Raw genomic sequence first — 22,390 nt, forward strand, 5'->3', positions numbered from 1 at the left:
TTTCCTGGGCTTCATTGGGCAGGGAGAGGGGTTCAGAGTTGGCTTTCCTGAACCATCTGGGCCTAGACCTGAGGGATCCATGATTCTAACAGGTTAGGATATCTTAAGAGCTCATCCTGGAGGAGTGGGGCGTGGGGACAGCCAGCAGGCCGGCCGGCCTTGCATCATCAAGGGGCCACAATGGCAGCTCCTTATGTGCTGGGGTTCGATAGGGCCTAGCCTGTCACTCCTCCACAATAGCATTTTCCTAAGTCAAGAGGGTTTCTTCCCCTTTTTATAAATCTCCTACGAAAATGTAAATATATATTGGGAGGTGTTGGAGAATAAAGGGACATTAGAGAAATGGAAGATAAGCTTGGGTTTAGGTTAGAGAGAAATGTGAGTAGAGGTGAGGAGAGAGTTCTAGAAGGGTGGGAAGGGCCAAAGACAAGCTTAACCCATTTCACAACATCACTCAGGATCTGCCCTGTTGGCCAATGAACAAGTTTTTTTCATAGGGCATTAAATAATTAGAAATTGGTTCATGGCCATTATGAAATTTGGAGTATTGACGTTATAGCCTTAACATTACAAACAGAGCAAATTCTTCATATCCTTAGATGTCCTTAGTCATAGCAAAAAGGTCCTTTTATACTGTTAAATAATAAATAAGGTCTTTTCTAATACCTTTTTCATTTAGAAGATTACCAACACAAAAGTGATCTCCAAAGACAAGGTACAGATAGTATACATCGTATGTGTCTCTGACACATAGGCAAGCCATTATGAAGAGCTGACATTTAAGAATTAATCATAAATCCTGCTTTGGAGTCATTTTGTTATATGAAAAGCCAACTACTGCTATTCATTTAGAAAGTTGAGGTTCAGATATTTGTGGGGCAGCTCTGATCTTACATTGCTAAAAAACGGCACTTACTTCCACATCTGTGAATTCAAGTGTTTTTCTACCATGGAGTTTAGGGCGAATCGAAAACGATCCCATCTTCTGTCAAACACATAGTACCCTCGTCCCATGAGGCGACTCCCGAATGAGCAAAACTGTGAGAAAAAAAAATTTTAATTTTGATTACAGGTTAATAAGCTAAATATAAACCATACAGAGAAAAATAACATTTGCATAAAAACACACAGTGGTACAATTTGACTCAAAATAAAGAAGCAAATAGTACTGAGGCCAAAAATACTTCTGTGGTGCTTCAGTTTGCGCTCTAGATTTTCTGCAGAACCTCACATTATGACTCAACAATAGTGCCATTCAAATTTATGTGGCACCGAGGGCTACCTTCTCTACATTCAGGACTGAGTCAGCATTTTAGGTTAAAAAAAAACCCCAAACCAACAACACCCAGCAGCTAGGGGGATTTTTCAGCACCACCTGCTTATCGAATCATCCATCTTCTTAAGGAACTTGGTGGTTCCTTGCTTCTCATCATAGTAATGGAAACACCTTGTTCTAGTGTCTTGCCAACTGGTCATACCTTTCCTTTCCATTGTCAACAGAGCCACTTCACTTCTAACTAGGCTAAACTCCTCCTTTCATCATCCCGACCTCGTCTCCCCTCCTATCAGTACCTGCAGGTTGCCCTGGGACACATCACTGCCTCTGAGCTTCTACGTATGCTGTTCCCTCCTCCTGCCCCGTTCTTCCCTCTTCCCTGTCAATCCACTCTTCCTGTCCTCAGTGCCCTAATCAGGACTCTCGTTTCCAATGGCTTTTATCTGACTGACCTTGCCCCTTGAGCCCCACAGCACACCTACTGCATACTTCATTGCAGTATTTTACCTTGGAATCACTACCTGGGTGTTTTATGTAATATTAATATATAATGCCTATGTGCCTGATTGATTGTAAGTGTATAAAGGCCAGGGACCTCATTCTCTTTTTCTTTAATATGAGGATGTAGGGATTTGGGCTAAAGGATGGATTGGTGAGATAAAAGTCCCACAAAATGTTTAAATAAAACCATCACATTTAAAACGTATGGCTGTAACATGGGACGTTAGAGGTTTAATAAACATCATTTTATTATGGTTAGGACAACCAGAAATGCAAAAAGTGGCCTCTGAGAAGGTGACATTTGGCTGGTCTAGAGCTCAGACGAGTCTGCAAATGACTCTCTAACTCAAATGTAGCTTCTCGGCCTCCCCCTGCCCCCGGGCCTCCAGCAGCTCCTGGCGTCCCTCCCAGACACAGTGCTGGATTGGCACTTGTTCCCCGAACCCTTCCTGGAACCAGCCGTTAGAACAGTTCTCAAGAACAAATACAACACCTTCCTTTTGTTTGATTTCTGCTTATGTTTTGGGGGGTTTTGCATTAAAATCTTGTCACCCATCAAATCTGGTACTCCTGATGAAAAACTCTTCTGCACTTTCATTCATATTAAGTGCTTCCTGACCAAGCAAGAAAGCATACAAAGAGAATTCTCCAGTGTGGAGCCGTTCCAGGTCTAGACATCTTTTCTTCCTTCATCCCAGCTGCTCAAGACACACTTAACGAGTATTCATTACGAAAGTGACTTAACATATCAATTGACCATGAGAGATAGGACAAAGCAAAGAAACAAATCCATGGCCTTTCCATTTAAGTCAGCAAAACATTACGGGCACACACATCCGCCGTGCCCAGAGTTGAGTGAATCCTCTGCAGTCCGGCAGTCTGGCATTTGGACAAACATCTGCTGTACTCCCGAGTCTGGCCTTCTCGTAGAACCTGGTCTCTCCTTCAGACTTGGAAGCTGGAGGCACCTTTTTGTCTGCTATCTATGTCTCTAATTCCACAGAGATGCAAGGCCAGGTGCCCTGAGAGGCTGTTATTCATGGTTACATATTATGCTCTCGGCAGAGCTGTGATCCTCAGTGTGCTGGCCACTGTGGCAGGCCCCACAGGTTGCCAGTCTCATCAACTGCCACCCCCTCCTTCCTCTCCCTGCCTTTTCATTGCTAACAGAACCACACTTTTGTTCTGATATTTGACAGTGATCTGATATATGGAACAGTGAGCAGGGAAGGTGGGTCTCTTCCCGGAACCTTGGGATGTATTGTGGCTGGCTCCATCCTAGGACAATGCAATCTCATCCTTCTCTGCCATCGAGTGGTATTGGAGTGGGTGTGTGACTCACTTCTGGTAGATGTAAGGGCAAGTCTGCTAGGAAGTTCACAGGAAGATTTTCTTCCCTACGAAATGATGTCAGATGGCACCTTAGGACTCCCTTTCTGTTTGTGCCTTTCCATCCTGTGTAGAATGCTGCTGGGTGAAGATGGGATATTGGAGCCATGGCAGACTCACTGAGGTCATGTGTGAAAGGTAAAGCGGGTTGCAGAGATTCTCCCCCAGCTTGGAACCACCTACCTCTAGACTTCTTGTTACATGAGAGAATTAAGTGACCGCAGTGCATGCACTGTATGAATTGGGTTTTCTATTACCGGCAATCAAAGGCATTCCTAATCATCTCACTATTTCTGAATTAGCCAAGAGGCAAAGACCCAGGCCGTTGGTGAACCGCAGGTCACCAGCATTCCCATCAACAGGAAGTGAATTTGGCCTTCATTCATCTCATAAACAGAAAGGAGGAGGGACTCACTCTATCTTGATGCAGGATTGATTTCACCTGCAGTCCGGAGCTCTAAGAAGAGTCCAGGCTATTCCTATAGGGCTCAAGCTGGCAGCAGAGCAAACCAGCCATGGGGTCCAACATGCCAGGCCCCCGGCGTTCAGCCCTGTGATGGTAGTAGCACCAGTATTCGCTTCTCAAGTGCTTGTACGGCAAACATCCACAAGCCTCCAGCTCATGCCTCCTTATGGTTCCCACCCAGATTGCAATGACCTCAACTGTTAAAGCGGACTCTTTCAAGGACTGGGAAGAAATTGACCTTTCTGTTCATCAGCAGTCACACGAAATGCCTCCTCATTTCCTCAACACTCTCTCTCTCTCTCTCTCTCTCTCTCTCTCTTTCTCTCTCTCTTTCTCTCTCTCTTTCTCTCTCAGTACCAGTGCCATATGGTCACACTTACTAATAACAATAAAACTCTAAACCAACAGGGGAGAAAAACAGCCAGGCCTGGCACCTAGGCACACTACTGAGACAGACGGTTCTCAACGCAGGTGAGCTAGACTAACTCTTGAAATCAGAAGCTCTGTTTTCAGATGGGAAAAGCTGGAAGGTCAGCTCCCCAGTGCACTTATATAAACACCATTTCTCAAGCATTACTGCTTCAAGGTGGACCAAATACTCAGGTGTTCAAAGGATTATAATCAGCTGGGAGGCCTTTCCTTTCCTTCTGCGACTTTCAAAGGTATTTCTAAGGCAATCATTCAACCTCAGGGGAAGCCTTTCTGTAAAATACTGTCCTGACGAGCTCTCCTTAGAAACATGTACCCGCTGACATAGTCGCTTAAATGCCCACAAAGCACAGGGGACAAATGCACGAGGGCAACAGCAGGTGGCCTACCGCAAGCGGTCTGGGGTGGTGGGTGGAGAACTGACAGTCTAACTTCTCAGATTCGTCGGCTCCGTCCATCTCCCCTTCATCACTCGACAGTCGGCTGGCGAGGTCCCCTCCAGCTGGGGGCAGAGGGAGTTCCGGAGTGTAGCCACTGTGATTTGAAGATGTGCTGCTGCTTATGCTGTTTGCAGATGACGGTCTAAGGACAGGAGAGAACAAACAGAATAAACTTTTCAGAGGTGACAAGACCCACCCAGTTTAACGCAGCTCAGATGGCAACCCAGTTATTCTCCCCAGGTCCATGGCCAATCTGCGTAAGGGAAACATTCAGGCTGAGAAGGTTAGCAGTAACCAGCTCTCTACAGATCGGATGGGCCTGAGGTTCTGCCCTGCTTGAATCCAGGCACGAGGGAAAACGCCAGCAGTGTAAGCGGAGTACAAAATACAGTAATGTGACAGAGAGTTAATTTAACTTGAAATGAGTCTTCCATGAGTTCAGTTATAACTATTCACCAGTTTGCATGTAATTTCCTTCTCTTTGAAAGCGGAACTTGACAGGAAGATCAACTAGGTAAACAGGTTCAAACCAATTGACAAAATATCAGTGATGATGAAAGACAGCCCTAGAAACACTTTTTTTTTTTGCTACTAAACTATGGATTTATGAAATAGTTAACATGAAAGCATGAAAAAAGCTTTTGTTCCAGTGATGGAGCCACAAGTCCCTTACCCATAGCCAGGCCAGTGTCTTACTATCAAGCCCCGTGTAGTCTACTTGTATCTTCTGAGGATGAATGTTTCCATTTAATTTTTTTTTAAATTAAAGTTTCTTGGGGTCCATTTACTTTTTTGGGGGAGGGAATTCGGGGTGGGAGACAGTGTTGGGGAATTGGGGGAGGGGGACCAGCCAAGTTGTTGTTCTTCAATCTTAGTTGTGGAGTGTGCCAGTCGCCATCTGGCTGCCCGTCGGCAGCTCGTGGCCTCTAAGCTCTAGGTGCTGTGTTACAATCTTAGTTGCAGGTGGGCGTAGCCACCATCCCATGTGGGAGTCAAACCAGCAGCCTTGTTGTAAAGAGCGCACATTCTATCCACTGAGCCATCTAGGTGGCAGCTCAGCTCAAGGTGCTAAGTTCAGTCTTAGTTGTGGGTGGGCATAGCCCACCATCAAATAGGCAGTCTTGTTGTTAGGAGCATGTGCTCTCACCAGCTGAGACATCCTGCCACCTGTTGGCAGCTCATCAACAGCTCAGCTCGGGTGCAGCATCACTGGCCCATGTGGGAATCAAACCGGCGGCCCTGTTGCTCAGAGTTCGCGCTCTTAAGCTAACTCTAAACCAACTGAGCCACTCGGCTGACCATTTACTTTTTGATAAGCCAGTGGTATGGTTGGCTCATAGAAGGTGATGAAGAAATGTGTTTCTCAGTGAAGGAATAAATGAATTTCATGTGTATACATTATCCAGCATATCTCATCTCAATTATGGCTCAGCTTATAGAAAAGCAATGTCACAGTAAGAGGTAGCACTCCACACTTCCCAAGCAGTAAAAAACAAAACAAGGCAGAAACAAAAACAAAACAAACACATCCACACCAGTAGAAGAGAAACGGTCTAAGTTAGTTGTCAGTTGTTTTTACTGCTTCTCTATTTTCATCAGGGGTTTGGCCAGGGAGAAAAAGAAGATTTGGAGGGAAAAAAAAAAATCAAGATCCTTAAAAAAATTGGTTTTCTGCATTCTTTTTGAAAGCTGTCCCTTCCACATGAGGCAGCACTGTTGATTTGTCTCCCTTCTCCCTCATTTTCACTCTGGATTCTTTGTTGCTTTGAAATCTTTCTAGGTGTTAAATATCAGAGTTCAAACTAGATCCCAAAAGCACAGTTATTTGAAAACAAAGCCATAAATGCAGAAACAACCCAAATGGCCACCAGTAGAAGAATGGATAAACAAAATAAGGCATATATGAACAATGGAATATTAAGTCTTAAAATGGAATTTTTTTTTAAAGGAATGAAATATTGATACAAGCTACAACATGGATGAACCTTGAAGACATTATGATAAGCGAAAGAAGCTGGTCACAAAGGACAAATGTACGATTCCAACATGAGGTACCTGGTGCTGGGGAGGGGGAATGGGGAGTTGATGTTTAATGAGTACAGAAGTTCAGTATAGGATGATGAAAAAGTTCTGGAGATGGACAGTGGTGATGATTGTACTACAATGTCAATGTACTTACTGTCACTAAACTGTACATTTAGAAACAGTAAATTTTATTATGCATATTTTATCATCATAATAATAAAAAACAAAAAAACACACAAAAAAACCCCAAACAAAGCCCCAGGTAATTTTTCAGTGTTATTGCAAGAACTCTGTTAGTATGGCAGTTTATTATTGACTGTCACCTTCCCATACTTATAAAAACAAAGAGGGGCATCCCATTCAGGACCCCTTCTCATTTCGAGAGCTGTAACTTTCTGCTGTAATAAAACTGTCCTCTGCTACAAACTTTAAAAACAAAACAAAACAAAAACCCCCCACAAAGATGCCATTCATGCTGCATGTTAGAAGTCAACAGGGTCGCTGGTTTGATTCCTGGCCTGAGCTGAGCTGCCACTGAGCTGCCAACAGGTGGCAGGATGGCTTAGCTAAAAAAAGTCAACAGTCCAGCAACACATCTACATCTCCCTAGCTCCTTCCTGGGTACCGACTCTCCTGTATCAGGAGGGGCAACCACACTATTGCCTCTTCATAGCTGAAGGCCCAAAGAGCAAAACAATTCTGATGATGCTGAAACATATTCAGAAAGAAAATGGCATGTGTAATCCTGCCACTCAAGATCAAGTGCTATCAGTATTTTGATTTATATCCTTCCAGACTGTATTGTGCATACACAGGCACCTGCATTTTTAAGCAAGAACTGGATTATAATGTGCATCCTACTTTGAGACACGCTTTCCCCCCCCCCCCTTTAATTAGGGATCAGTGTGTTTTTCCAGGATCCATCAGCTCCAAGTCGAGTAGTTGTTTCAATCTAGTTGTGGAGGGCGCAGCTCAGTGGCTCATGTGGGGATCGAACTGGCAACCTTGGTGTTGTGAGCACTGTGCTCCAACCAACTGAGCTAACTGGCCACCCTGAGGCATGCTTTTTAAATTAAACCTAGTGAAGTAGAGATCTTTCCATAGAAATCTTTCCATGTATAGAACTATATCATTTTTAATATTCCCCAGTATTCCATAATACAGATATTTCCCAATTTACTTAACTAGCTATTGATGGACATTTAAGTTGTTTCTAAACTTTCTAGTAGGCTCTTTTTTTTTTTTAAGATTTTTATTGGGGAATTGGGGTGATGGGAACAGTGCTGGGGAATTGGGGGAAGGGAAACAGACAAGTTGCTGTCCTTTTGTTCTTCAGTCTAGTTGTGGAGGACGTTGCTTCACTGGCCCAAGTTGGCACCATCATTGCGCTCTTCCCGGGCGAGGCACATCAGTCGCCGGCTTCTGGACGGCCACTCACCCCAGCTGCTGGCTGCTCACGCTGGCTGCTGGCTACATGCGGTAGCCCATAGCAACCCACTGCCACAGGGGCTGCAGCCTACGCCGTCGCAGGCAACTCACGGCAGCCCAGTTCCAGGTTGAGCTGTTGTTCAGCATCTTAGCTGTGGAGGGCAGTGTCACTGGCCCTCATATATGGGATCCGAACCGGGGCCCTCTGGCATCCCAAGCCAGTTCTTAACCATCGCGCCACTCGGCCGGCCCTCTAGTAGGCTCTTTTTGAAGCCTTCCCCACCATGACAGGACCTCCCTGTTATGCAGGAGATAGAAGTGAGCTGGATTTTGTTAAGTGCGGTAATAGTGTCATGGTTATATAGGAAAATATCTTTATGTGTTTAAGGATGCATTTGGAAATCTTTAAAGAGCCATGGGGACGGCCGAGAGGCTCAGTTGGTTAAGAGCTCGCTCAAGAGTGCGAGCTCTGAGCAACAGGGTCACTGGTTCGATTCCCAGCCCAAGCTGAGCTGTCAACAGGTGGCAGGATGGCTCAGCTAAAAAAGAAAGAAAGTAAAGAGCCATGATACCTGCAATTTACTTTAAAATATATCATTAAAAAATATAGATGAAGCGATGGCTGGTTAGCTCAGTTGGTTAAAGTGCAGTGCTCATAACACCAAGGTTGCTAGTTTGATCTCCACATGGGCCACTGAGCTGCGCCCTCCACAACTAGATTGAAACTACTCGACTTGGAGCTGATGGGTCCTGAGAAAACATACTGTTTCCCAATAAAAAGAAAGAAAGAAAGAAAATGTTCTTTAAAAAAAATATATATATATATAGTTGAAGTAAATATAATCGCAAAACCTTAATATTACACTTCTTAAAACTAGGTATGAGGATGTTCATTATATTTTTCTCCTTTCTGTACATGGGAAAGTTTTAATAACAAAAATTAAAAAAAAAAAAAGGAAAAGAAAAGAAAGTGAACTAGTTGTACGGGTATGTGTAAGAAGGTGGCTGAAAAGCTTCCTGTTAAATGGGGCAGATAGATCAAACACACTTATCTCCTCTCCCTCCCAAAAGCCTACTAAAATCACAGTAAAGGAATAAAAAAGGCATTAGCCTCAAAGAACAAAAAGATCAGCAGAAATATGGTGATAGTTATGGTGATGACGTCCTAACCTCCATTTAACCCCCAAACCAATGATGGAATCTCATTAATTTTACTAATGATTGGCTTGGAAAAGGCATGAGAAATTTAAAAAACCATTTTTTTTGGGGGGGGGATCGCCACCTTCACTGGACCTTGTTTTATCTGGATGTGTCTGAAAGTGCTACTATAGACTTTGAAGATGAAGCCAAAAGACTGCAGAGTACAGAATGAAAGAGGGGCCGAGAAGCAGAGCCAATTTCTGATCTCTGGGGACTTGTGCCCTTTTACCTTTGGACTTCCTGTCACATGTGATAAGAAGTTTCCTAATTATTTTAAGTGTTTAGTAAGACTAGGTTGGCTGTTACGTGCACCTGAAGAATCTTAACTGATGTCAGTGTGAACAAGAGATTTTAACATATTTTCAGAAGACAGAATGTGGCTGGAGAAGTGTTAACTGATGGCAAAGGAGCTGACCTACCAGAGAATCTCTGAGAAACAGGGCACCTGGACCTACCTAGAGCTGTAAAAGTCCTGGGAGAGGTGAGGACTAAACGTGGCGGGACAGTTGAAAGTCTTAATATGTGGTAGTTGGACCTACAGGTCATCACTGTTACCTCACACAGCCAGGTTACTCACCATCTGTCAGGACTCCCCCAAATCCCATCAGCTCTCCAAGAGAACAAAGGCTTACTCTCTAGAGTAATTGAACTGGAGAGACTCTAGACATGGGGCCACCAGGCTCAGCAGAGATCAGGAGTGAGGCACAGAGCTGGAACACAGGGTGACCGTGGCTATCCTTAGTTAGATCCTTAGTCAGTGCTCCCAGAATGCCTATTGCCAGGCACACCACCAGGCAGGGTTCTTCCATTGAGAAACTGAATGACACCAGAGAAAAGGCTTCCAGATCTTGCCTTTGGGAATCCTCCAGCAAAAGGATGATTGGTGACCTGAGGACCTTTTGGTTGATAGTCCCACGAGGAGACTTCCAATCAGACTGTTGGAGCCTCTCTTTTACATCTCAGTGGATAGGGATCATTAAATATTCCTGGAACATTTCCAACATGAGACTGACTAACCGAATATCAAACACATACACCAGAAAAAACCCCCACAAAAACCAAAAAAAAAAAAAATCACCCTGGAGAAAATGAAGATAACGAAGAAAATAGAAAAACTATTAAAAAACCCACCTATCTATCTTCAAAGACATTAGAATGGTATTATCTCTCCAAAATGATAGTATTTTATAGGATATTATAAGAAGCAATTGGATAAAAAGAACCAGACTCTAAAAATTAAAAGTGAGTCATAAATTGATTATTGAATATACAGTTTTGAAGGTAAAAGTATCTTTTTGAAAATAAAATCTTTCATAAAGTGGAATAAGAGATTAAGAGAGACAATAGGAGAAAGAACGTAAGAGACTGAAAAGATCATAGATAAAGGTCTAACATCCAACTAAGTCAAGAACAAGAAGAAAGACAATAGTAGGGAGAAAATTATCCAAGATGTAACATAGGAAAATATCCCAGAAACAGGTGTTTCCAGATTCAAAGGATCTACTGCGTGTCTACTACAGTTAAGTGAAAAAAGACTTACATCAAGAGTAATCCCTGCAAAATTTCAGAGCCCCGGGCTTCAGAGATAAAAACTGGTCATTGCAAAGAAATGAGAATCAGTATGAAATTAAACTTATCAATAAAAACCTTTGATACTAGAAGCCAATGGAAAAATGTCTCCAAATTCTGCAGAGAAATGCTTTTCAACTCAGTTATATACCCAGAGAAATGATCAATTAAGTGTGAGAGTAGAATAAAAATATTTTCAAGTGTGTAAGGATTCTAAAAATTGACCTCCCATGCACTTTTTCACAGGAAGCTAGTGGAGGAGATATTCCATCAAAATAAAGGAGCAAACCAAGAGAGAGTAAAGCCATGGGATCCAGGAAACAGGTGCTATAAGACAGAGAAGGTAAAGAGAGTTCCAGGGGAGCAGGAACTACTGGGTTTCATTCTAAGTCTTTGGTACTGTTTGATTTTTGAACTATGTGCCTATAGTACTTTGGTTAGAAAATGAAGTTTAATTAAGAAAAAAAATGGTTGAAACACTCAATAGTAAGTTCCAGTTACCAAATAAAAGAGAGGCGATGAGCAGAGGAGAAGTCTGGAGAATAAAGATAAGCATGGAAACTGTGTGCTCTACAGTAGAACTGGATCTGAGAGTAAAGTCAGGAATGTGAATGAATGATGGTGTGCAGATGTGTACACAGGCACGCCGAGAAGGAGCTCTGAACCTTTTCCTTTTTAGGCTTGTGTCCCTCAGGATATATGCATCCTCCTGGTGGTGATGGTTTCAAGACCTTCCAGCTCTGATTGCTGCACTCCAGGGTGTCTCAGAAAAAACAAGGCTTGGTAAGGAGTGATGGGGAACAGGGCCACTAGTCATGAGAAAGTGTTGAAACGGTCACTCAAGTTTAAGCTGCCATCCTCCCTTTCTCCCTCAACTCTACAGCATCCTTCCCTCGCCACGTACCATTTTGATCTAAAGACAATGGATGTGATGATGGCTCCTGTTCAGTTCCACTCAGGGAAGCTTAGAGAAAGTCCCCACCCCTACCGCTTCAAGGAGGCATGAGCACCAGACTGTCGGAGTGCTTTGGGGAAGAGAATGCAAGGCACTGACCTTAACTGAGTCCCTACTATGTGCTAGGCATGGCGTACACTTTCTCACCCAAGTTACCCACTGCCTTAAGTGCATTTAACTAGTGTCTACATTTCTCAGATGAGGAAACTGACTGCAAAGCTAAAGGTGGAAATGAGACTTGACTCTGCGTGACTTCAAAGCCCCTGATATTCAGAAATAAATATAGAAAAAGCACAGCGAAAAACATAAGTGAACGAAAGAAATGCCTTACAGTTTGGCAATAACACTACCTTAATTAGTCCTAACTGAGTCGCTTTCACTCCAGAGTCATCTCTGCCCCTTTTCAGGTATCTAGGACCTTCTGCCTCACTCCCCGCTGCCCTTGTCAGTCTAAGATTCAATGGATTTTGCCATTTTATACTTTAAGATTAGATGTGTGAGCATCCTCAAGACAGATGGGAATGTGTCCAGATTTTGTCCGCACTGGCTTCCACAGTCGGCCTTTCCCCCTCCATCCCAGGGGCCAGAGCCTGGCTTGTCAGAGCCCCGCTCAACCTTCTTTCTGCTCTCCTTTTCCTTTCCAACAGAGTCCTGATGGGTATAGCTGAGCTGGTTGTCCATAGCTCTTGGGCTCTTTGGGGCAAATAATGTGTTCTCTTAGAGTTGGGGGCAACAAAACAGAGCATATAGGATGTTATTTAAGGGCCCCCAGGTTGGGAGACAGAGGCCAAGAGGATGGGCAGATGGAAACCAGATACCGCCAAGGACTGCATTTGCTCACATTGCTATCCCATTGAATACCACTACCACTTACTAACGGCTACCAGTAATTCAGTGCTTAGTATGAGCTTGACACTTTATCTCACGTAATTTTTTTTAGCTCCATTTTACAGATGAGCAAGTCGAGGCTAGAGAGACTAAGAAACATGACAATGTTCATCTAGTTAGTAAGCATGGAGTTGAGATATGCACTTCCAATCCTATGCTGACCCATGTTATCTAACATTACATTTTCCAATTCTTGCCCCAAGTTCCCTTTTAGGAACTCCTGAAAAGAAGGGATTGCAACTCAAGAATATGGAAGCTAAAATATTTTCAAGGTTACCAAAACAATATGTAAGAAATAAATTCATGCATGTTAACATTTTTGACAAAAGGAATTCACGATTGGGAAGGGATTACGATAATTCTATTTATGTGTGATAACTTTTTTTTTTTTGCCAATTATAGGTAATTAGTGTTATTGAACTATCTATTATATAATCATTAATATGAGTGAAATAAAATTTTAAGATTTATGTGATTACAATATGAAACTCTGATCATGCTGTTTCAATCTCTGATTGAAAAATTGAAATATTAGGATGGGGTCTCATCCTAATCAAAAACAAGTGAAAGAGGACGTTATTCCCCACTGCCATTGGACCAGAGTCCACCCTTCTGGGGCCTATATCAACTTTGAAAAGCAGCCTTAAAAATTATTGTTACCAACACTTGCAATGTCCTCCTCTGCCTCTCCCTTCTTATCTGAGATATCCCTTTTGCTGATTAACCTCACTCTCTTCCTTCTGCTTCTGTAAGAGAACAGAACACCTGGCCTTTCTCTACCCACAGACATTCCCCTGAAAATGAAACCAACAAAGAACAGAAAGAAGATGGTATGAAGGCTCCGTTGCGTGTTTTATTTTTTGACGACTGTCCCCTGGCTTCTCCGTTCAGTCAGGTACCACAGCTTGGATGAGAAGTGCCTTCATCAGTCAAACTCAATAGAGAAATGTATAACAAAAGAGGGTTTCAAACTGGGTTCCCTGAAGTCCTTGGGAAACACAAGGTGCTCCTGGGAGGACCCTGAGGACAGCGGGCTCTAGGTACATATGTGACGAGAACAGAGCTGAGCTGGCTTCAGGTGGAGGCCAGTCTGCTTTATATTGGATACCATGTAAGGGTTAGGGGGGTGAAAAGGTCTACAACCACAAAGAAGTCTGAAAGCCACTGTATACAGAATTGAAGCCCTTCCCAGAAGCTTGGAGCAGAACTATCTCCCCACTCTAAAGCAAGGGTAACATTTTTCACCAACATCTGGTATTACACTGCGAAGGAATTATAAAATGATCTTGCAAAATGAGGGGCAGCAAGGAAAGTGGCATGTAAAAGGATGATGACAATACGACAATGGTTTTGATGATGGAAATGTGTGTGGGCTGTGATTCCACCTGACTGTGTCCTCCCGAATGCCTGAGGCTAAGGCTGGCTATTCCCAGAGGGACTCTGGCTGTCGAACTAGGTCAGTCTTGTACCAAAGTAGAAGGGTATGAGGGTGAAAACCTGGTAGGTCAGGAATAACTGCCATCAAATATTTGCTTTTGCTTTAAAAATCAACCCCTTCCCCATCTTTTATTACTATTGGGTTGTTGGAAAAGTCATGACACGCTTTTGCAACAAAAGACATAGAAAAAATGTCATGACTTTTCCGACAACCCAATATGTTCTCTTGATGCCTACTTGCTGACTGGACCCTTTGAGATTCACACTGTCTGCATTAAAAATCATCAGATAATACCATGAGCTGTACTTCTCATATTGTATGTTTCCTTTTTTACGATGTTACGGATATTCGACTCTTATCTTCTAAACTCTAAATAAATTCTTGAAAAGCAGGATCTAGTTTCATTCATCTCTGTACCCCTGCCCGAGAATACCTAACTCAATAAATATTTTTGAATGAAGGGTTCCCTGTCCTATTACCTGGAAATTGGTCTGCTGCTCAATATGGCAATTTACTGTCCATCAAAACAGACATGTGTGGATTCAAAATTGCTCTTAATCCAAATAGGGTTTAATTCTCTTTTCTGTTCTTTCCTTTCTGTCCAGGACAACCAAATAAAATCCCAGACAGGTGGTCTCGGCTTGCTGGGTATGCAGGGAAATATATGGACAAAACAACCTTGGTTATGCCCATTTCCGCTTCACCTGGGTCATCAGAGTTGTGGGAAAAATTTACAAAATGGTGTGTCAAATGGGTTCCCAAGTGTGCTGACTACCCATCCACTCAGGTTTTACGCACTCTCTCCTCCAGGAATCTTCAACTAATCTAAAAACCAGGCAGCCAGGAAGTTGTCTGGTGGCTGATGTGTCATCCTTCCAGGTCCTTTTTCCCACCTTACACTTGTTCTGATATGGGTCTGCTATGAAGGATGATGATGATGATGATGACAACAGTGATGGTGACAGTGAGGACAGCAGTAAAATCCACTGAACACTACACAGCAGGCCCTGGGCTGAGCCCCTTCTGCCCATTATCCCATTTAGGCTGCAAAACTGCCTTACGAGGCAGGACTATCACCACTTCCACTTTCCATGTGATCAGACCATGCTAGACCCAGCAGGGCAGAGTCACCTGCCCCAGGACTCGGGCTTCCAGCAGCACAGTGGGACTTACCTAGGAAGCACTGAGTTAGGTGGCCTGGATTTTGCAGGGGATGCGACTTTAGGTTCCGGCGCAGAGCTCCCTGAAGATCCTGGCAGAAGGTCCTGCGCCGGCCCGGGTTGGTTTGGAAGCACTTCCCTTGCAGGAGGCAGGAGATGCTCTTTAACTTCTTTTTCCCGAGACTTGGCTTTGTGTTCTGCCAGAAGGAGGTCAAACTGCTTTTTCCGGCCCGGGACGGCCCTCCGATGGCTTAGTGAATGTGTCTAAGGAGAAGAGAGATGAAAAGCACAGCCTCTTTCATCAGCACATAAACCTGCTGCCCCAGGCCCTTCGTTTAGAAACAACAATTCATGGGCATTCAGAGGTGCTTGAAAAGTCAACTTCAAGGCAACAGCTCCCGTTCTGTGGCTGGGAAGAGGCAGAGACCACACAAACGCAACCATGCCCTACTCTCCTGGTGTTAAGAAGCCAACGCTGCCTCCAAAAAATGGCATACGATGACGACCTTCCGTGCGGAGCCCAGGAACACCTCTCTGATGAAAGGCCAGCGTGAGGGAGTGCTAGGGTTAATCCACGTGCAGGTGGGAGTTCGGCTGTGGCCCAGACACACAGAGCCACCAAGCAGAGAGGGCCACAGCATCCAACCCAAGAAGCACTAGCAGTTCAGCAAGAAATATGCGGCGGGGGGCTACCCAATGGCGGCCGCCTTGGTTCAGCTGTCCCCTTGGCCAACCCGGCGTGGCCAGATCAGGGGCGCGGCAGAGTGTCCTCCGGTCCGCGGCCGCCTTTCAGGGCGCTGCCGCCGCCGCCGCCGCCGCCGCTCCTGCATACATTAAAACGTAGCAGGGTTTAGAACCGCCTGTGAGTGCCTATAAATACAATTTACTGTCTGGCCTCACAAGTAACAGGGGAAGCCTTTTTTTTTTTTTCCCTTCTTAAAAAGCCAGCCAGCTTGAGGCAGGCACTCTGCTACCATGGAAGAGAAGAAAGCATTTCCCTTACAAAGAACAGCTGGGGGTCATGTCGAGGCTCCACACCCTGCAGTGTGCAGAGAGTGGCATGCAAACATTTCGACAAAGGCCCCAGCGAGAGCAGGAAGTATTTTTTATGGAAAGAGAAATACCTTGCAGGTGAGGGATCTTGTGCAAGGTTTCTTTGTCTCGGGATCCAATACTCCACAGTGTTTATTTGGGTCAAATTCTCTCTCTGGTTTAAGAAACAAACAAAAAATATAAGAAAAAAAGAGACTAAATAGGATTTGGCATTAAGACTACATTAAAAAAAATGCACATTTGCACCAACAAGTGAGACATTGTTAGGCAATCTGGTTTCCCCCCTCCCCCAACCAACTGCTAAAATGCTTCAAGAACCGCTCAGGGGAAAACGGTGCACCCCTCTGAACCCAGAGTCCCCAAGTCCAGCTTCGGTAGGATGCGGAATGCAGCATGAGGCGCAGGGAATGGGGTGGGGCGGGCACTGGGGGGAAGGCGCCATGCTGCTCACACACTTCATTTCACTTGAAATGGTTCTCTAGGTACTTGGCCCTTTGGGCATAGCTGGCTGCGGACCAGGGAGAGCCACCTGAGGTCCGCGGGCCACTTTTCTCTGGGCGGTTCTAAGAGTACACCCCACTCCCCACCCCCACCCTGCCTTCCTGCTAGTTTTAGCCATTTAAGTGACAAGTCACTGTGACCAGCCTCTCTCCTGCTTTGCACAGTGCTCAGCGCAAGGCTTTCCAGAAAGCCTTGTCGAGCAGGAAAATTGTTTACCTGATTCATGAACATTTTGGCAGCGCCATAGGCAGGGGCAGGGGCAAGGTCTGGGTGTGCGCCTCATGTGGGTCTGAACCTGAAGGTGCACAGAGGGCAGAGCCTGCTGGGCTCACAGCCTCGCTTGCTCTGCCCCCAGCACCTTGGGGCCTGCTGCTCCAATGGGAATGAGCCAGGCCAAGCCAGGCCCTTGGGACGGCTGCAGGGAGGCCAGGCTTTCTCCAGCGTCCGCCTTCCCGCTGGGCTACTGGTGTGTCATGTTGAGTCTATTTCTAAGGAACTTGCTCATTTTAGGCCCATTTTAGATCCTTCGTCCCCTCTGGATTACAAAAATTCTCTCCTTCCCAGGAAAATGAGGGGACGTGAGGCAATCTCTTCAAGACCCTTTAGGCTTTCAAGTTCCACCTCTCAGGTGGCCTGTGCTGTTTCTGGAAGGCACCCAGCTACCACCTGTGTCTCACAGAGCAGGAATGACACAGTTCTTCTGGGCGTTCGGGGAGAATGTTGGTGGGGAGGTGAGAGGTGTGTATAAATTTGGTGGTGTCCTTTAGAACTCTGAATAGCTGCAAACTAAAAAGAGGTTACCTAGCCTGAAAAGAACTGTCTGAAATTGGTGGAGTAAACACTGAGTGTCATAAATAAATGTGTTCTATTTTAAAAAGAAGGTTTGGGGGTCATGGGGTGCTTACAATGGTAGTAATGATAATGTGTGCAACAAAACCATTCTTACATCCAAGACAGATTCCCTGGTTGGCTATCAAAACGCCTCCTGCCTCTTTTCCCCCCTTTGTCTTCTTCTTCCTCGTTTTTAAAGCTTCACTTTTAAGAACAGAAAATGGCTAGACCTAGAGATGCCTGTTTCCTATGAGCCTTCTCTGCCCACTGAGTGCCTTGGTGCCAGGCCGAGGCTGCTCTCCCCTTGGGCCTGTCATTGTCAGACCCATGCCCATATCCACTCCAGCACTCATGCTGGCTTGGAACGGAGCGGGTTGTTTGGCGAGGGGGAGGAGCTGGCTGGCACGAGAAAAAACAAGCAAAAGACCCAACAACAAGACAAAACAATCAACACAATGCAAAACCAACAAATAGCAAAAAAATCCCCAAACAACTTCAGTTGGGGAGCAGTCTGGAAGCCCCGGTCATGCTTCTGCCATGACGAGGAATCATGGCTTCTGGACACTGTGCCCAGCCAGGCAGATTGGTTTTTTCAGGGACGCTGCCACCCAGCGTGAAACTGAACTTCCCATTCAGGAGAAGAGCCAGGATTTGGGGGCTCCCGTCCACTCAGTGAAGCTCCACACGGCCAAGGAGAGCAGCAGGCTCTACCTTTCTCTCTTGATAGTGAGTGAACAGCACATGGAGAGATTTTCAAGGTAGAATAACTACGTCATTTCAGTGCTTTGGGACTGAGGTGCTTTTAAGAATGATTTTTTAAAAAGTTACAGAGGTAAGACAGAAAAATTGAAATAAAGATAAACATGAAGTAGAAAATAAAAACGACCCACAATTTTTGGGGTGCTTAAAAAGTATGCTCATAACAGAAGTTATAGTTTCTTTCTCACATGGTGGCTTTGACAATATTTTCTTTTTTTCTGGTCAACATTAGAGAGTAGATAAATGCCCACTGTGTATGAATAAGTCATGAAGCTTATTTTGGTCTTTTGGCAAAAGCAGAATTGCTAGATTTAGTTTTATAACAAATCCAAAGCAAACACCATCCACATGAGGGTCCCCCTACAGGGCAGCCATTGCTTCAAAGCCTGGCCACCTGTACCTTTCCAGGCACTCCAAGTGCCTGCTTAGACAGCCAAGGAGTACACCCAAGAGACACCCCCGACACCTCCTCTGCTGTGCTAGCGCGAGTGTTCCCAAACAAATTCCAACTGGTTATGTGGGAAAGGCAGTTATAGCCCCAGGCCACAGAATCAACCTGGAGACCAAGTAGGCCAAAGGAGAGAGGTTGTGTCTTTCTGCGGGGCAGTCACTGATGGGACTGTCCCAAGCTTGCCTTGAGCTACTGTGGGATGTCACTGTGGGTTGTCCAAGTTCATAGCAGTTCAGCCTCTGCAAAACCAAGGGGCAGTTCGGCCTGTCAGCATGGTAACAAGGCCCGCAGCATCCATGGACTGTCATGGTTGGTGCAGAGCATCCTCTCTGCCGCCTGGGTCACTAGGGTAACTCGTGCTAAGTTCTAAGCCGAGAGAGAGCCTCATATGGCCAGGGTATAAGAGAACAAGCTCTTGCTTACATGTTTAGGTGGGGGTCCTGCTTGTAGGTAAACTCCATGTCCACCTTAAAATGAAACAGACCTGCTTAATTATAAGAACACATCACTCCTTGGTAATGGATGTGACTCAATTTCAGTCTAATCATGAGCCACACTCGAAGGACACAGACACGTACCTGAAAGTCTCCTGTAAGGCTTGTTGTTGTTTTTGGTGCCATTTTGGTGTTTCTTGTCTATTGTGGTGGACAAAATTCCTTTGCCATTTAAGATCTTCTCTGGGGAAGGTGGCACTGACTTTGACATCAAGACCGGCTTAATTAAGGGTGGGGTGGAGACAGCCGAAGACAAGGTGGAGCAGGCGGTGACCGCAGCAGTGGTTGTAGAGTTCATTTTGACATTGGCACCATCTGCCTTCACTAGGTTAGGGATTTTCTCTAAACTGACTACAGGAACTGGAACGCTGAAAAACAAATGAACAAACACACACAATTGCTTTTTTTGATACATCTGGTCCACTGAGAAGCTATACCCGCTTATCATTATCAGAACACTTCCTTATCACTTATTTATACTCCTCCTAGAAGCAAACAGCATGATTCCAGTTTTGATGGGAGGGAGATTCATGCCTCAGAAAGGACCAACAGGGGGTGTGAGGCTGGCACGGTGCCAGGGATGGCATCAGAGCTGACTGATTACCTCCTGTACTCGGCCCCATAGATCCTGCAGCTCTCCCTTCTCAGTCCCGATACATCAGCTGTCTCCAGGACAGCACCTTGGGAAGAACAAGGTGCCTGCTGTGAAGCTCAGAAAGAGATGCTGTTTGTCCCCTGAAGAGGGTGTGCCACTGTGCCACTTGCTGAATCACGCCCCCTCCCCCCGCTGCTCGGCTGGTCTCCCACCCGGGGATTGGGCCTGACATCTGCTTAGCTCAGGAGTGCTGACAGGCTCATGCCACACGGAGGCATGGCTGCAGGCCAACGTGGTACGCTGCACGCTGCTGGAGGACTCCTGGATCACTCTCATATCCTGGGGATGGGCTCAAATTGAGTGAGCCGCCATGTAACATTATCTAATATTCCATTTTAGGCAGCTAGTTATGTAAATAGGCAATTCTCAAGGCTGGCAGGTGAGAGGATGAATTTTAAGAAGACAGAGCGCAAAGGTGTATGTTTGCTCTTCAGAATCTGTAACCTTAGCCCCACTTCCTGCTATTTCTTCTGTACTGGATATGGCGTTGATTTGTGCATTCAATGCTGGAGGACCCTATGTCTGGGGACTGTAAAGGACTCTGTCTCGGGTTTTAAAAGATGAGATAAGATGAACAAGCTTTGCTTTGGTTCCTGAACTAAATTTCCCTTCCTCCTTGCAGGAGGGCATAATGCTAACACTTCAGCCCCCCAATCATCTCCAAGCCAACGTAGCCTATTTGAATGCCAAATGATCTAGAATATAGCTTATCCATGCCTGCAGACGATGTCAGGCATGAAAGAGAGGCTGGTTTTGGCAGGGCAGGGATCTTATTTGACCACATGGCTGGGTGGCTCTCCCGTCTCTAAGACAGATTCACATATCATTTCTTTGATCCATTCCTTCACGACATTATTTCAGCAACTCCTCCGCCCGCTTCCTTTCTGACTTTGAAACAGGATCACAGATGTTATTTATAGGTCTCTGCCAGTGAAAAGGGCACGCCGCGGTGGGGCAGATTCTCTCAGAGCTTCACCAACTTCACTGTCCGACTATGGGCTTTCCTGGTCTGGGGAAGGGTGGTGTGGGGCTTCAAGTACCATGGTGGGGAGTGGACTGGAACAGTGGACTTTAGCAATACACCAAGTCACTGACCATTCTGCCCTTGATCAGAGTGTCCCAGTCACTGAGACATCGCTGAACTGTTGCTACTTTCTCTTTAATGGCAATTTTCAGAGCACTCACATATTGCTGAAGAATAGCTCAAGAAGAAGCCCTTGAAAAGTCAGCACACTAAGAAGTAGTAACGATATTACCTGGTGAAGTTAGTGCTGGATTCCTGTTTTTTTTTCCCAAATGGTAAAAAATACAAAACCATGGAATATGGAATTCTTCTAGGATCATTCCTTAACTCAATTTTAAAGGACACAAATTTTAGAAATCAGAGTTTTGAAAAGACTTTTTTTTTTTTTTAGCTGAGCCATCCTGCCACCTGTTGGCAGCTCAGCGGCAGCTCAGCTTGGGCCGTGAATCAAACCGGGGACCCTGCTGCTCAGAGCTCAATCTCTTGAGCGAACTCTTAACCAACTGAGCCACTCGGCCAGCCCATGAAAAGATATTTTGTATACCCATGTTTCATAGCAGCATTATTTACAAAAGCCAAAAGGCGGGAGTAACCCAAGCGTCCACTGATGGGGAACGGATAAATAGTATTCCATACAATGGAATATAATCATCCTGAAAGAAAAGAAATTCTGACACACGGATGGGTGCTGAAGACATTATGCTAAGTGAAATAAGTCACAAAAAGACAAACACTGTATGATTCCACTTATTTGACATACCCAGTGTGGTCAAGTTCACAGAGACAGAAAGTAGAATGGTGGCTGCCAGGCGCAGGGGAGAATTGGGGGTTGTTGTTTAATGGGTATAGTTTCAGTTTTGCAAGATGAAGAGTTCTGGAGACTGGCTGCATAGCAATGAGAATGTACTTAACACTGTTGAACTGTAACCTTAAAAATGGTTAAGATGATCTATTTTATGTGTATTTTACCACAATTGAAAAATTTTAAAACTGTACAAACTAACCCCCCCCACACACACACACACTGATAGACGACTGGATTAAGAAACTGTGGTACATTTATACAATGGAGTATTACTCAGCTATAAAGAAGAAGGAAATCATACCATTTGCAACGATATGGGTGGACCTAGAGAACATTATGCTAAGTGAAATAAGTCAGTCAGAGAAAGACAAATACCACAGTATCTCACTTATATGTGGATTCTAAGGAACTGAATAAATAAGCAAAGTAAACAGAAATAGTCTCAGAGATATAGAGGAAAAACTGATGGTTGCTAGATGGGAGGGGGTGGGGATGAGGGAGAAGGGGAGGGAATTAGACAGCGTAAATTGGTAACTACAATATTGCCACAGGGATATGAGAGACAGTTTGGGGAATATAATCAATAATGTTGTAAATATTTTTTAGGGGGTCAGATGGACTCATGTCTTGTTAGGGAGACTACTTCATGGATG

General features: G+C 44.8%; 1 protein-coding gene across 13 annotated transcripts in view; it reads right to left on the bottom strand.

The window, feature by feature from the left end:
* Positions 1-22,390, bottom strand: part of ATXN7L1 (ataxin 7 like 1) — a 234,598-nt gene that overhangs the window by 12,518 nt on the left and 199,690 nt on the right. For all 13 annotated transcript variants that reach the window (XR_002125984.1, XM_019660148.1, XM_019660146.1 and 10 more), the window contains 5 exons: positions 19,338-19,621; positions 16,289-16,371; positions 15,178-15,428; positions 4,451-4,643; positions 917-1,038 (listed from right to left, as the gene is read on the bottom strand). Coding sequence is in view for 12 of the 13 variants with exons in the window: in XM_019660148.1 (XP_019515693.1) it covers positions 917-1,038; positions 4,451-4,643; positions 15,178-15,428; positions 16,289-16,371; positions 19,338-19,621 (933 nt within the window). In the remaining variant the exon portion in view is untranslated. The remainder of the gene's footprint in view (positions 1-916; positions 1,039-4,450; positions 4,644-15,177; positions 15,429-16,288; positions 16,372-19,337; positions 19,622-22,390) is intronic.

This window comes from Hipposideros armiger, unplaced genomic scaffold (assembly GCF_001890085.2).
Source record: "Hipposideros armiger isolate ML-2016 unplaced genomic scaffold, ASM189008v1 scaffold_312, whole genome shotgun sequence".
Lineage (NCBI taxonomy): Eukaryota > Metazoa > Chordata > Mammalia > Chiroptera > Hipposideridae > Hipposideros > Hipposideros armiger.